General features: G+C 46.2%; 1 protein-coding gene across 1 annotated transcript in view; it reads left to right on the plus strand.

Annotated features, from left to right (window-relative positions):
* Positions 1-16,509, plus strand: part of cubn (cubilin (intrinsic factor-cobalamin receptor)) — a 54,258-nt gene that overhangs the window by 13,912 nt on the left and 23,837 nt on the right. Inside the window, exons 14-32 of the mRNA XM_023790598.2 lie at positions 655-889; positions 1,029-1,210; positions 1,700-1,862; positions 2,779-2,969; positions 5,111-5,267; positions 5,564-5,742; positions 6,210-6,375; positions 6,487-6,712; positions 6,955-7,085; positions 7,672-7,861; positions 8,054-8,214; positions 8,352-8,533; positions 8,617-8,773; positions 10,030-10,220; positions 11,173-11,332; positions 13,598-13,779; positions 15,228-15,402; positions 15,639-15,820; positions 15,997-16,153. Of these exons, the coding sequence (XP_023646366.2) occupies positions 655-889; positions 1,029-1,210; positions 1,700-1,862; positions 2,779-2,969; positions 5,111-5,267; positions 5,564-5,742; positions 6,210-6,375; positions 6,487-6,712; positions 6,955-7,085; positions 7,672-7,861; positions 8,054-8,214; positions 8,352-8,533; positions 8,617-8,773; positions 10,030-10,220; positions 11,173-11,332; positions 13,598-13,779; positions 15,228-15,402; positions 15,639-15,820; positions 15,997-16,153 (3,367 nt within the window). The remainder of the gene's footprint in view (positions 1-654; positions 890-1,028; positions 1,211-1,699; positions 1,863-2,778; positions 2,970-5,110; positions 5,268-5,563; positions 5,743-6,209; positions 6,376-6,486; positions 6,713-6,954; positions 7,086-7,671; positions 7,862-8,053; positions 8,215-8,351; positions 8,534-8,616; positions 8,774-10,029; positions 10,221-11,172; positions 11,333-13,597; positions 13,780-15,227; positions 15,403-15,638; positions 15,821-15,996; positions 16,154-16,509) is intronic.

The raw sequence follows: 16,509 nt of genomic DNA on the forward strand, positions 1-16,509 counted from the left end.
CTTGTCAGTTTTTGCTTCCTCTTCTCTGCTGTCTTCTGGATTTCTATCTATCCCTCTTTTTTTCCCTGTTTCATGCACCATTTTGTATTACTGATGTAATACTGGATGGCAACATGCTCTTGTTGATCACTCTGGGCCGCCTAGTTATCCAAAAGGTGGGGAGACCTTCCCCATTAATGGTCATGGTATCTGCTAGGTTTGGGTTGCCTTCCTGTTAATTAGTAACAGATTTTCACCTTCAGCACCAACTCAACTGGAATTTTAGCTTCACCAAAGCACTAAGAACTGAAGTAGACCTTCAATGGGCCAGCGCTCCTCAGCACCAAGCCCACCTGACACCTTCAGCATGGACAACTTGCTGAGTCCGATATGCTTTGAATAGGGCTGGCAGGGCAGCTGCAGGATGGAAGGCTGGGGACATGCATGTAGAGATGTGGATTCAACCTGCTTTCTACTCTGGCAGCCAAAATCAAGGATGTATGAAAAGGGAGCAGCTCTTGTACTTTTGAAAGAACTTCTTAACCTGATTTCCAACCTTTGTGTAGCATGTAAATAGGAAAGCAGGAAAATGAGCATCCTACCGCACACCCTGAGGAATTCCAGTGGTCTGAAGCATGGTGGTGGTTCATCATGGCGTCTTGTCTTCCTGCCCAGATCATCCGCATCACCTTCCCTCATTTCCACCTGGAGGATAGCTCTGGCTGCGCCTTCGACTTCCTGCAGATCCACGACGGTGAAAGTGCCGGCGGCCACATGCTGGGCCGCTACTGCGGCAGCAGCGCGCCCGCGGAGCTGTTCAGCTCCCACAATTCCCTCTACTTCTGGTTCCGCTCAGATCACTCCATCAGCGCGGGGGGGTTCACTGTGGCTTGGCAGTCCCAGACACCGGGTAACTTCCCTCCCTGACCCTCAGCCTCCTCTGGCTACGCCACAACCCCCCTCCCCATCCGAGAATTAAATGATCTTGTGTTTCATTATAAATCCTTGTGTGGGCTCTCCCCTTACCCTGTGCATATGGTCTCACCCAGTGTGTGGCGAATCCCTAACTGCACCCTACGGCTCCATCAATTCGCCTGGTTACCCTGGCAACTACCCGCCTAACCGTGACTGCTACTGGACCGTGAGCGTGAACCCGGGCCTGCTCATCACCTTCGCCTTTGGGACTCTGAACCTGGAGCATCACCCTGACTGTAATTTTGACTTCCTGGAGGTACAGATTCTCCACACCAAACTGAGCTTGATGAATAGCATGTTTTAGTCCAGGGGTGCGGCCCCAGCAGCAGTGGCCCGATCTGAAAGCTTATTGGCCCTCTCCCCTCTCATATACCAGTTCACAACATAGCATTGGCTAATGATAAGCCAATCTGCATGAGTTATTGCCCCTCTTATACCCCCCAAATCCTAGAATGACTCTTGTTTTAGCCATAGCTACTAATGATGGGAGTTTAACTGATCCCAGTTCAGTGAACTGAATGTTTCCCTCAGATATCCTGGGCCTTGCAACTGAACTCTGACTGGTACTCTTAGTGGTTCTTAGGCCCATTAAACTAAACAGTTTCAATATTCCTTCTAATTTAATCATTTTTGCCGAGCAGTTTTGGACCTGCAGGTACTCGTTCCTTTAAGCATTAATGGTGTTTAAACTGTCCTCATTCAGTCTCCATTTCTGTGATCTTTGGAACTACTTTCTTCCACCAAGATCCGTGATGGCCTGCTACCCGAAGACCTGCTTCTGGGGAGGTACTGCAGCACGGGCTCCCCAGCCCCACTGGTGACCACCGGGCCGCTGGCCTGGATCCACTTTCACTCTGACTTCTCCGTGTCCGACCGTGGCTTCCACATCACCTACACAACCTCTCCATGTGAGTAATCCCTGGAACTGTGCAGGTGATGAAGCTCAGGATGACACATCATTGGCTCTTGCAAATGTCAGATCAGTGAAGAGCCCGCCTCTCAGATCATCAGGGAGAGCATCATTGGACCGTTCCAGGCAGCTTCTCTTCCTGTTGATTTCATCTCATTTCAAGCACACACGGGACCAAAAGGGTCAACAAAAGGGCTTGTCTAGAGCTCCTAGAGTTTTCTTTCTGGACATATCTGTAACAAGTTTAATACTGAATAACAAGTAAAAACCACCCCTGATCACTGGCATAAATGTAAAAAAAAAATAAACAAAGTAATAACTTTATAACCCAGTCAGGTACAGACATTCCCGAATTATCTGTAATAACCAGTCATTGCTGGTGTGCATTCAAGCAATAACATTTTTTGTAGGCAATGTGATTTCAATGCAGTCTTTAAAAGCAGTGAGACGGAGAGTGGGAACGGAGGAGCAAAGACTGTAATGCAGTGTAATGTAAGACTAGCAACTATGTGACTGCAGTGCAGTCTGCAGCAGCTGGGTTTGGTGCTTTCCAGGCCTGCTTTGATTTCAAGCCCTGTTACAAAGTTTATTTAAAAAACACAAAGCTATCTAGAATAATTGGCATGCCATATACAAGCATTAGCAACCATTCCCATGGTGCAATATCCACTCTCCTTACCTCACGGTGTAACTTTCCACTTAATCTCTTAAAATAGCAGCATCCAGAGCAGCTATGTGGTGTTCTGAGGCCTTTAGTAGAAAAGCCTGAAATCCTATAAAAGGAATTGCTGGTGTACCACTGACTGAAGTTCCAAATGTGGAATTCTTCACTAAAATTGTATCTGGAGTCCTACCCCGCCCCCCCCCCCCCTCCCCAAACCAGGTGCTTATGTCCTTTTGCTTATTTCTGCCAGCGGATCCTGGCTGTGGGGGCACCTACACGGACAGTCAGGGCGTGATCATCTCACCAAACTGGCCCAACAGCTATGCCCACAGCCGGCAGTGTGTGTACGTCCTCCGGCAGCCCCCGGGTGAAGCCGTCGCTCTCAACTTCACCCACATGGACCTGGAGAACCACGGAGACTGCCTCTTTGACTTTGTGGAGGTGGGTGAGGATGAGCCGTTCAATATTGGTGGAGGAGAGTCATATGGTCTTTGTGGTGGGAGGTTTCTTTCGATGACATTATGGTGATGAGATTTGCATTCTTTCTGGGCTGTTAGTGTTTTATATTTTTGGAGAGTCTGATGTTATGTAGATTATTTGAGGAAGCCAGTCTCCTATTTATAATACATGTTTTTGTAAAGATGATGTCCAGATATAAAATCGAGCTCCAAAAATCACCTTCCAGTCATTTCAGAAATTCAGAACCATTACCCTCTCTTTCATTCATTCAGAATAATTTTCCGTCGCGTTCATTCACCAACTCTGCTCAATATTGAAGTCCTCTTGGTTAACAGTATGATGCCCCTACAAACCCACACAGACATTCCCCAACCCAGCCATACCCCTTTGAGGAATGCATGAATATTAGCTCGATGACCCAAGTTGGTGATTCATCAAGCTCCTTCTTGTGTCACGCATGGAATCTTCTAGACCTCGGGAATTCTGATCCCGCATATCCTTTCTGAGAAATCTGTCATCACGGTCAGAGGTCGGGCCTGTGTAAGCCTGGACAGACGGCCTTTCTCCTAGGCACCACTGAGAGAGGCGACTGTAGTCTGGCTCAGAGGGCCTTGCTACCACAGTTCATCCCTGTCATATTCATCTCTTTTAGTCTTCACCCATCATTAAGGCAGCAGGTATCAGTCATCAAAGCTCAGGCTTAGCTGTATATTAATTGGTGAGTTTTATTCAAAGTTATGCACATATCTTACAACTGTACAGTTTTGAAAATTGAACATAGTTGTTTTGAATTGAACCCACAAAGGTCCTAAAACACTGCAGGAGAAATACAACTGTTTTTAATAAAAGTCATACGGATATGTTCAGTGCTTTGTTCTGTGTGTGAATACGTAATTTAGTTGTTGGTAATTATAATAAACATCTGTTTTTCTTGAACAGAGTACATTTACATTTGTTTTAGCCAGTAACCCAGATCCCGGAGCGCCAGTATCCAGCAGGTTTTCTGTCCTATCTGATGAGTTACTATCCGCCTGAGATCTGTGTCGTTGAGGAGACAGACACGACCACGTAACTCTAACAGTTTATTATTAACAGCAGGTCAGAGATGCCATTAACCATTACCGTACTTGGCGGACTAATACCCCAGCAACCCTCGATCCTAACGCATCCTTATTTTGAATAAAGGTGCATGACAAAATAGATCCTCACAACACAAGATCAGCTGTGGCTCATTAGAGACCAGGTAGGATGGAAAACCTGCTGGATACTGACACTCCGGGATCAGGGTTGCCTACCCCCCGTTTAATCAGTTAAATGAATGTAAATTGAGAGCTGAAGGCAAATGGAGGGAATGAGTAAGAGAGGAAGATGGTGGGGCGTCCAGATCTGTGGTACTGACTGCCCTGGCTCAACAAAGCTCCCCCCAAGTAACCCCCACACCCGCCCCCGCCCCCTCGGCATTTTACATCCTCCACCAACAATATACTGGCTTATAAACTATATCTGTTGTGGTCTAGCAGACTCATAGTAGCACCTTACCAGTATCAATGAGAAGTTTCTAGAAAAGTCTGATGACAAGTGCGTGACTTAAAATCACACAAAAAAAGTGTAATTATAATAGGCATATAATATAACTCAGCTTGAATCATAGGGAATATTACCGGGGATGCAGTAGGAGTAACGGTAATGTAAACATATCGTGATATGGCAGCCTGCATCAGTTGTGTGCTGAGTTTTCGTTTCATGTTAGGTCATGACAGCTTGCTGGATTTGTGATGGTTGTAGTGTATTGGCTAGTTAACTGCCTATGGTGTCCGTTGTTTCAGCTACATGACCATTGTAATGATAGGTTTAAGGATTTGTGTTTGGTTGATGCACTGTGTATAAGTTGCACAATGCACACATGCGTCACTCAGTTGGCGTTGCCTGTAACTAATGATTGTTTGGCCCTCACTCACAACCCCCTGGAAGACAAACCTGGATTTGCATATAACTTACATCCATATTATTGAAGTCTCACGCTGAAAGCTTTGTACAGAATTTTCATCCTCTTTAAGGACATGACCAGTATAATTGGCACTTTGTACCCATCTGTCACATGACACCCCCCCCCTCCATTCCAGGTGCGGGACGGCCTGAGTGAGACGGACGCTCTGATTGGCAAGTACTGTGGCTCTTTCCTGCCTGCCCCCATCACCTCCCACTCCAACGGGCTTTGGCTTCGCTTCAAATCTGACGAATCCGTGAGCCGAGCTGGATTCCGGGCCGTCTACGAAGTTGGTGAGAGTGTGCAAATTCCTGACATCCGTGGCGTGGTGCTTGTTAGTTTGGGCTAGCGGACAGTGTGTTACTCAGAGAGATCTAGCCAAGGTTTCTTCCTACTAGGCATTTTTAGGCATTTGTATTGTGAGGTTATTACTGATTATGTGTTTTTTGTTGATGGTCTTTGTTTTTAATGTACTTACAATTGACCATAAGGAACTTTATAAAAAAAGAACTGAAAATATATATAAATTTATAAATCTGATTGGGTAGATACAGTCATGTGATCAATTGCCCTTGGCCCCTCCCCTCAGCCTGTGGCGGGGTTCTTTCGGGTTCGGGACAGATCCGCACTCCCTACCACCCCAACTCATACCCACATGACAAAACATGCGAATGGGTGATCAACCAGCCACAGGGGTCTGTGGTCACGCTCACCTTCCTCGCCTTTGATGTGGAGGACAACTCCCAGTGCCTCTTCGACTATGTGGAGGTAACTGTAAACCCCCCCTTCCATTTCCTCACCCCCCCTCTTCAGACCCCTGGAAACAGGGTTGTATACAGGGGCAAAGCCACAGCCCCCCCCCCCGTATGAATTATCCCCTCTTGTGCCCCCCCTCCCAAAAAAGAATCCTAGAATTTCCCCTGTGTGCAAATGATCCAGCATGTAACACAGTCCATAATGTGGGTTGATATATAGATTTCAGGTAAGAGTTGATTTAAAAAAATGGATGGATGGATGAATGGATGGATGGATGGTTGGAGGGATGGAGGGATGAATAAATGGATGGATGAGCAAAAAAAAAAAAATTATAATATGTAAAATATATGGAATTGCTTACTAGGTTTGGTAGAGGAATCTGGTGTAAACATCCTTCTAGGTTAAATTTGACAGATGGTAAAGTTAGATTGAATGGCCTGTTTTTGTAAGGTAATGTTTATATTTTCTGATGTCCGTAGGTTAGAGATGGGCCAACATCAAGCTCTACCCTGATTGGACAGTACTGTGGCTCCCAGATGCCCCCCATGCTTCAGTCCACCCAGAGGTCCATGTATGTCCGCTTCCACACGGACGCGTCGGTCAGCAACCTCGGCTTCATCGCTGAGTATGGTGCTGCCCTGGAAGGTAATTGTCTGTTTGACGTGGCGCCATAACTAACAGCTATATATTGTCTGGCATGTGTATTACTGACAGTATATCTACTTCAGCGCTCTGCCCCTGTTACTTGTCCCCTAGGCTGCGGCGACACTCTGAACGAGCCCTCGGGAACAATCACCAGTCCCGGACATCCCACTGAGTACCCCCATGGGGCGAATTGCACCTGGTACATCTCTGTCGCTCCCGGCAACATCATCCGACTCACTTTCACGTCCTTCAACCTGGAGTTCCATCAAGAGTGCATGTACGACTACGTGGAGGTGTACGATAATGGCACTGTGGAGACTGGGAACAAACTCGGCAGGTGAAAAACTCTGTGTTGTCATGACGATGATGCGACATTTATAGTTTAAGTCCACGTTGGTTTTGGGTAGCAACCAATCTGTCCAAAACCAAGGCGATTGGTTGAAACTTTGACTTGAGCTAGCTTAACATAAAGGATGAGAAACCATGAGTAATCCTTTCAATTTGCTGTAAATTAGGATTTTGATGGTTAAGCTTCAACACATCTAACACAGGAACTTCCTCTACATCTCTGACTGGTAGGTACTGTGGCCGCTCCGTCCCACCCTCGCTGACCAGCACAGACAACCTGTTAACCATCCTCTTCGTCTCGGATATGAGCTTAGCTACTGAGGGTTTCTCAGCTGACTACGTGGCCATCAATGCCACCACAGGTACAGTTTGTTTAGAGATGGTGTCAGCATCCAAGAACCATCTGATTTTTTTCTAGCTATATTTGTGTAGCACTGTTGTTTCATATCTACAGCAATGGGGGTTTGAATCCCACCCCTTGATCAGTTTGCATGTTCTCCTTGGGTCTTTCTCAATAACAAGAATGCAAAGATCATACTTGTGGTTCTGGCAAGAGCGTTCTTGTTAACTTGCCTCCCAAGACTGAACTTGGGGTGCAACGAATCATGGGATTGCTCTTGTTTGGTGAGGATGGAACCCATGTATCCTTGATATTTCAGTCAGACCAAGAACAGAATCAAGCGATTTTTACTGTCCTCTGTACTTCTGTCCTTAGTATTAGAACTGGTCTTCAGCAATGGAAGATGACATAAAACAAGTCCATGAGAACACAAGTAGGGTCAAGCATGCATATTGAGAAACACCCCTTGCTTGTGCGGGGTTCCTCCTCACATATGAATACATGCAGTTGGTTTATGAAATTGGAACGAATGTAACAATAGTCACGTGAATGATTCTGATAATTATGTGTAAAATGCAGACCACACACTCCTTGTAATGTCATCGCAGACTGCAGCGAGGTCTTCACATCCCCCACGGGTGTGCTGAGCTCCCCGAACTACCCCAACTACTACCCCATCAGCCGGGACTGCATTTACAAGATCATTGTTGAGGTCAACATGCAGATCATACTGAACTTCACTGACTTTGAGCTTGAGGGTCCCACCCCCTCCTGCACTTTTGACTATGTGGAAATCAGGTAGGAATCATCCCCATGACGGTGGCTGCATGGAGATACGGGCATGTATCCAGTCAGTGATGGTTATTAACCCTTCTTTACTATCTTTATACATGGAAAAGGTTATAAGAACGTAACAAGTATTAAGCTTCTTTGCAACACAAACATCTCTGGGTAATCGATAACAGGAATTCATCTCATTTCTTCTTGCAGAGATGGCGGCTACGAGACCTCCCCACTAATCGGCAAATTTTGCGGGTCTCAGGCGCCCCAGATCCTGGTCTCCCATAGCAACAGGCTGTGGATCAGGTTCCATTCGGACTACATTGCCACCTTCAGGGGATTCACAGCACATTGGGATGGCACACAGACCGGTGCGTGTGTGTAAACTGTCAAGGGCACTGTGTGAATCATGGGTTCGAATGTATCAGCTTCAGCCTTTTGCTAGTCAGTCTTGGCCAGGGTCATTCAACCTCTGCTCCGCCTGCAATCTTGTCTGTTGGCTTTTCAGGCTGCGGGGGCACCCTGAGCACCAGCACAGGCAGTTTCTCTTCCCCCAACTACCCCCTGCCCTACCACCCCAATGCCGAGTGCTACTGGCACATCAAAATCAGCGGGGGGAGCCGTATCCGTCTGGAGTTCGTGGACTTCCACCTGGAGTCCGGTTCCAACTGCCAGTTTGACTACCTGGCTGTGAGTTCTGCGTGACTCCCTCTCTGCTCATGTGTCTGATGTGAATATAAATAAGTGACGGGGTGATATGTCGCCCTCTTGAGGTGTACGATGGGAACAGCACCAGTGCCCCTGCCCTGGCCCAGCTCTGTGGATCCACGCTGCCTGCCCCCATCAATTCCAGCTTCGAGCACCTGTTCGTCAAGCTACGGACTGACCACAGCATCAGCGCTGGGGGCTTCGTGGCTTCTTACTCATACTGTGAGTAGCCCCCCAGGCCTACTGCCTCTGCAATAACTATTTGCCAGCCTAGCGCCTTATGTAAACCAAATGAGTATTGCTCTACTGCTTCTGTCCATCAGTCATTCTAGTTACCTCAGTCAGCATCATGGTGTTTGCGTCTAGTTAGACCAAATGATATGATAAATATAATACTCCTAGAATACTCCTTTGGCCTGGCTAGAGACAATAGGCTGTAGAATACTCTATAATACTGGCCAGCCCAAACAGTATGATTTACTCTACTGCCTCATACATTCATCTATCCATCCATCCATCCATCCATCCACCCATCCATCCATCCATCTTCAAACCACTTACCTTGGTTGGGTCACACTGTTTATTGCCTCTAGTTAAAGCAGATGAGTTTTCTACAATCTGTCACCTCACCAGAAAAGAATTTGTGCTCTTATACTACTGTGTCAGTTCACACACAGTAACCACTCCTCAAATGTTTTTGGTTAGACAGATTGAATACCCTGATATACTTAGTCTCACACATCCAGTCAGTCTTCTGCTTTGATCCATGGTGTTAACAACCACCCCCCAACTCTTCCTCCTTGGTTATCATACCATTATTCAGTCATGAAGGATCTGTTCCTTCTCCCATGACCTCTGAACCTTTGTCCTGCATCAAATCCTCCCCTGTGGTAACCGCATCGAAGAAAGACAATTTAAGTACATTTTTACTTGTATACATCACCGAAGAATAGAGACTCAGCTTCATCAGGAAATGGGGTTATGTGTGGCTTAGCGAGTAAGGATGTAGTGTTTGTAATTGGAAGGTTGCCAGTTCAAATCCCTGGGCTGGTGATTTCCCTGTTGGGTTCCTGAGCAAGACTGAGTGAGTTTTGGATCCCTTTGAGTCTGGTTCCTCCAAAAATCCCTTCCTTCTAGGGAGTTTTTCCTTGCCGCTGTCACCTCTGGCTTGCTTACCAAGGGCTTTAGACGGGGATAATGTGAAGCGCTTTGAGACAATGTAATCTTGTGAAAATTTACTATACAAATAAAGTTGAATTGAAATTGAATTGATACTGATATTTCATAAGAAAGCCTGAGTTTAGGTCTATGGCACTCTCATCTCAAAAACAACAAAAACCTGAAAACTGGGAAATTTGAGTTTTGGAAATTTACTCTTCGATGGCTCCAGGGATTGACTGACTCTGCTTTCCGTATTGCATGTCACTTTGGTTAGAAGCATATGCTAGATAAATCGATTGTACTCTATGATATTGCAGATTGTCACGGGATAGTCATAGCCAATAAGAGTAGAGGAGTCCTGGAAAGCCCTGACTACCCCAACACCTACCCCCACCTGGCCCACTGCAGCTGGACCATCCAGACCACCATGGGCAACACCATCAACTACACCTTCACGGCCTTCGACCTGGAAAGCACCACCAGCTCTTGTCTCTTCGACTACATCAAGGTGAGATGGGTGTGAGTTTGGTGGAGGCCGAGAGATCGGCCTGAGTAACTGAGTAACGCCGGCTGCGTTGCGGCTGTAGCACTGCTATTGAAAGCCCTATCTTTGGTTGCACTGAATTTACCTCTGAGGATGGTAACCAATAACAGAATGCTTGACTTCAGTTCATTATAAATTTTATTTATTTTTAGTTTAGACAAAGCTCAAGAAGCATTTGCTCAATTTTAGTAGAAATAATAATAATAATAATAATAGATGACTAGCATTGATTTCCTGCGAAAGGATGCTTTGGGACCTTGAACACATCCCAGCATTGTTACAAACTTCTGCCAATACACAAAGGATCCTCTTGGCCGTGTAGAAAAATCAGTCAGCCAGCATCCTTCAGAAATGTTCCCTCTCTTTTTTTTTATCCTTTCAAAATAAATGACGTATGTTGTTTTTGGGGTTTTTAATGGGACTGCAAAATATAAACCTTTCAGACGCTGTGTTTAATCAGGATCATGTGTATAAAACCAGTGCTAAAAGCCTTGCTGTGATGTCATCCTTCCTTTGGTCAGTGTTGGATGAAGTTTCATAGTTACAGGTCTTTGGATTCAAAGTTTACAGCACGGCCTTTGATAGCTTTGTAGACTTAATGCTTTAAAAGCCATTAAGAGCAGAGGGACCAGAAGCAAAGTTCAGAGGAGACCAGAGGAAAAAACATTCAGCCAGAATGAGTAGATTGATGATGTCATGTGTATTTGGGTAGTCATGGTTACAAGCAAAGCGGGAATTGGTCCCTCCTATTTCTGACTGTTTCACTGAGGCCCCTTTGGCCCTGGTAGGAGACATTCCATAAAGGGAAAGTTCTAAAATTTCAATCGCCAGGTTTGAGTACATCCTGCTTTGCACTGAAACCTTATCAAATCTGTAGGTTTTTCTTTTGCTGATGAATGAATTGCTGTTTTTCCAGCTGTATGATGGCCCAAACGAGCAGGCACCTCTGATTGGTGCATTCTGCGGGGACACACCCCCTCCCCCCCACACCACCACCAGCACTAGCTTGCATGTCGTTTTCCGCTCCGATTTCTCCATCGCCCACGGAGGCTTCCGGATGCTCTGGTATCAGAATGGTGAGATGGCCTTTCTCTGCCTTTTCCTCTTCAGCACAAACCACTCAAACTTTAATCACATTAGCCTCTTAACGTCTGAATTAGACTTAAGAAATTACAAACGAGAGGAGGCCATTCGGTCCATCAAGCTCGTTTGGGGAGAATTTAACTAATAGCTCAGAGTTGTTAAAATCTTATCTAGCTCCGTTTTAAAGGAACCCAGGGTTTTAGCTTCCGCTACACTAGCAGGAAGACTATTCCATACTCTAACTATGCTCTATGTAAAGAAGTGCTTCCTCAAATCCAGTTTAAAATGCTCTCCTGCTAATTTCCACCTATGGCCACAAGTTCTTGTATTTGAACTTATTACCACTTACTGTATCTCTAGCCTACCACACTTTATAACTCAGAACCTCGTTCCAAATGTGTGCCGGCACTGGAAGCGATGGACATCAAAGTTGCCTGCATTATTTTTGTTCAATTTTCAGCCTTTTTCACCTTGCTCTGGTGCCCCCAGGCTAGTCATAGTAGCTGTTGAGTCAGCCACGGACTTTGCTCTGCGCATAAAGAGCTCGCTGTTTCAGTTGGCCAGAGATCCCACTGAAACCCTCCAGCATCTCGTGTGACACAGATGGAATGAGTTGCTGAGGGTGCCGCCCGCTTTGACACCATGCTCAGTTGGAAACAGGAGTCCATGAGTCATGCAGACTTTTACGGCCCCCGTGGGCTGATTGCAGATGTTCCAGCTGCTGGCAGGAATGCCCAACCTCTTGCACTCGAAAGCCCATCCTCTCCCACCCTCAATAAAATTAAACTTTTACCATAAAAAAAAACTGGCTTCTGCCATAATTCTGTTTGTTGCCTGTAGCACCAAGACAACCAGCATAAACAGCAGTAGGTCATCTTGGGTGGATTGGTGGTCGGGGAAAGGGGTTTGGAATTATTCCTGCACCTTGTGTATTAACTCGGGCTTCCTAACCATATTCTATCAGAATGCTGTATGTGTCAGATTATCTGATCTTTTTCAACCTGGAAAATGGGAGAGAAGGCTTGATTACAGTTTGGCTGTATGTTTGGAGGTTGAACTTGTTGGTTTAAAGAGTTCACGGTGAAAGTAAAGGCCTGTGAAGATGATTAAGTTCTGCGGAGACTCTTCGATCATCTTTGTGCGAGTCCAGACCTACTTCCTGTGTACGTCATTCTGCACTCAGCCCCCCTGCAGTAACAGAAGGCAAAACATGCACCAGCCACCATCTAGACCCTTTAAAGGGCAAAAATGAAACCCTAAATTTAATATGATTTCTTACCATTTGACGATTTGAATGACTGGATTAACTCACACGCAAAGGTAGGAAACACACATAAACCCAGTTATTTTGGTCTGTATACCACTTATCCCAGCCTATTGATTCCTGTGTTTCAGTTTGAAATGCTTGTCCCCTTTGTGGATTGTGCTGGCTACTAGAGGCACAGATGAGGGTCCCGGGGGGGGGGGGGGGGGGGGCAGAGCCCAAGTACTTACACACTGGATGCCTGCACTGCGTTGTCATGGTGATCCCAATTCAGCCTTTCAAGGCTGCAGTGACTATGCCTCTATGTGTGTGAATGGCTGGATGAAATTTCTGAGATTCAAGGTTTCTTTTCTCATACAGAGAGGTTACGTCATACTTCTGAATCTCACAGGAAGTGGATTCCCACCCCCAGCCTGCAGCTGGCTGACTACATGTCAGAGAATTCCCCCCTTGGAGGGGGTTGCGGCCTTGGGAAGAAATAATTTTGTGGTTTTTATGGGGACCATTACAGCAACTGTGTCTTATGAGTGGAAGCAAGGGCACTGGCAGATTTCGGGTCCCATGTGATATTGGGCACCCAACCCAGACCATTCCAGTTTTCTTTACTCAGGTGCCCTAGGAATTGACCTTTACAGCACCCCCGAGTATCAGCATGTGTTTTTGGCACAGTGTCACTGTGGCAGTGAGGGTATTCAGTAATCTCATCTCAAGGAGACCATTGTTACTAACCTGAAGTTTATGTATAAAGGCATTTTTCTAAGGCTAAAGGGTTGTCATGGTTCCATCTGTCACAGTGTGTGTGTATGTATTGTGTTTATATTACATTAGATAGATAGATAGATAGATAGATAGATAGATAGATAGATAGATAGATAGATAGATAGATAGATATTCAAATATATGCAAGATATGAGTTTTATAAGACTTTGGGCCAGGCTTTTGTAAACAGTGAACCATGTGCTCTTTTGTATTCACTCTATGCTGCCCCCCAAAGGCTGTGGTGGGGACCTGCATGGACCCAGCGGATCTTTCACCAGCCCCGGCTACCCCAACAAGTACCCAGAAAACCGCGAATGCATCTGGTACCTCCAGACGGCCCCGGGCAGCAGCGTGCAGATAACCATCCACGAGTTTGATGTGGAACAACACCCAGACTGTAGCTACGACCTGCTGGAGGTCAGTCTCCCTGCATATTGTCTCTCTTACTTATGACCAGGTCCATTGGCACATCTACAGATGTTCTGTGGAGTCTGAGGTACAAATCTGCTGTATGCTATCAGCAATTGATGAAGGGTGATGGGGCCTGTCAGCTGACTCAATGTCAAAAAAATGTAATCCACACCCCCCCCATACACACACACACACAAATACAGTTGTTTCCCTGTTTCCCCTCATTGTGCTGGTAATAGGAGGGTCATTGTGTCCTTTGCTTTTGAATCTCTGGCCACTTACTGGCACTTCAGGATGTTCTCACAGCGGTGGTGGGACCGTAAACACACTCTCAGGTCTCTGAACACTGGATGAGCCTTAAACACCTCACTCATCACATCAGCTTCTCTCAGACATCGACACCTCCACATGCCGTTACAGTGATTCACTCCCTGACGAGAGGGTCCTGAGCTAGACCTATGGACAAAGTCAGCTATTAACTGTTACTTATAGCAGTATAGTTTCCTATACCTTGTTCCCGAGTGCCAGAGTTCATTGCTTGTGTATAAACCTGCATCATTGAATATCTGATAGTAGCATCTGTATGGATCAGGGTGGAAATGCCATTCTGATTACTCTGCATGTGCAGATGGTGGCCTGCTCCTTGTCCTTTGTGTGTGTGGGGGGGATATGTATATATTGCAATGTTAGGGATCAAATGTCCCCAGAATGTGATAAAAACCTATTATGTTGTCCTTGTTGGACCATTTTTTGGTCCCATTAAGGGGAAATTCAGTTTTATAAAAAATCTGTGACTGCAATCAAAAAACTAAAAATGGTTAGGGCTGGGTAGGGGTTAAGGTCGTCATAGTTGGGATTAGGGTTTGTACTGGAGAAATGAATGAACAGCCCTGACATAGATATGAATACAAATGCGTGTGTGTGTGTGTGTGTGTGTGTGGTGGGGGAGAGGGGGGGGAGCTGCAGGAGACCCCCTGTCCAACCCGCCACATGCCTCAGGATCAGAATACGCATTGTTGCATTCGTGCCCACAGCTCGTGTCACAGGAATGCTGACTTCCACAGGAAAGTCACTGGGATCACTGAGGCAGAATGAGCCCCGTTTGCTCAGAGCCGGAGCTTTGCACCCTACACTCATGCTCCTTGTTTTGAGAAACCACATAATCTCTCTATCCTGATAAATAACTCCTATCCCCATTGCGGAAGAACTTTACAACACAGTAGGATTGATTATTTCCAGGCATTTTAGTTTGGTTTGAGCCCCCACCCCACCCCATGTGCAGGGCCTCTTTAACGTCTAAAGGCTGGTTTCTCTTTCTTGTGTTGGGTATCACAACCACGTTGCTATGACTGGGAGTTGCTCAGTTGTGTGACTATCGTCATCCTTTCCCCTGATTTAAAGCTCATGAGTGCTGATCCAATATAAACAGGATTCTCACCTCACTTGACCCACAGGTATATGGCGGTCCCGACCTGACCTCCCCCCGGCTGGCCCAGCTGTGCACTACGCGCCCCCCCAGCAATCCCCTGCGCGTCTCCAGCACAGGGAACATGGTCACTGTCCGCTTCAAGTCCGATGCCTACGTCAGTGGGCACGGCTTCAATGCCAGCTGGCAGGAGATGCCGGGAGGTGAGCTCTGGGGCCACGCCCACTCCAAAGCCACACCCACAGCCTAAACTAGAAGCCACACCCACTCCAAAGCCACACCCACAGCCTAAACTAGAAGCCACACCCACTAGAAAACCAGATCCTACAAAATGCAGACAGTGGACACAGTTATATTGTGTTGAAAAAGTTATTTTAATATCTGATTCATGTATGTTCCAAAAAAAATATTTTTTAAATCTTATCACTTTTGTCTTTAGGTTGCGGTGGTATATTTAATGCCCCCAGTGGTGAGATTCACTCCCCCAATTTCCCCAATAACTACCCCAACAATGTGGACTGTTCTTGGGTGATTAGTGTGGACCAGGGCCACCGCGTGCTCCTCAACTTCACCGTGCTGGAGGTGGAGTCTCACTCCTCCTGCGAATGGGACTACGTGGCTGTGAGTTTGCTGCCATCTGTTGGTGTGGAGGACAAAATGCAAAAGACTGAACAACTCATTATATAACTATGTAGCTGAATGAGTGACAGTCTACTGAATGTATAGGCCCAGGATTATCGTCATCTGAAAAGGGTTCCTAGCCCATCCACACTCTCACTGCCCCCCCCGCCCACCAGGTCCATGATGGCCCCAGCACATCAGCCCCACTCCTCGCGCATGTCTGCGGAATGAGCCCACCTGCCCCCATCACCTCCACCCAGAACACCATCTACGTCCACTTCCGCTCTGACTTGAGCTTGCAGCACAAAGGCTTCAGCGCCCGGTTCTCTGAGGGTGGGTGCTATATGTGCACAGACCTGGTATTGGCTGCTGTCCAGTGAGGCATTAATGTGACAGAGTTTTGGAGATAATACAGCATCTTACAAACTTACAGGTTTTAAGTTTCGCTATTAAACTGTACTCATGTACCGTTTATTATATCAGTACTTTAATTAAGAAATTAGTAGATTTACTCTGTGGTCTTTATATTCAAGATGAGGTCCTTATTTTCAAATTGAGGTCTTTAAAGCTGTTTGTGTAAGGCCTTATATGATTCTTGGACCTTCTGCTGTACTTTTTGAACAGCTTATTCATTCTTTTGACCTGATCAGTTTAATTGCCACTTACGCACTTCTGGTCACACATAAACA

Source organism: Paramormyrops kingsleyae, chromosome 4 (assembly GCF_048594095.1).
Source record: "Paramormyrops kingsleyae isolate MSU_618 chromosome 4, PKINGS_0.4, whole genome shotgun sequence".
Classification (NCBI taxonomy): domain Eukaryota; kingdom Metazoa; phylum Chordata; class Actinopteri; order Osteoglossiformes; family Mormyridae; genus Paramormyrops; species Paramormyrops kingsleyae.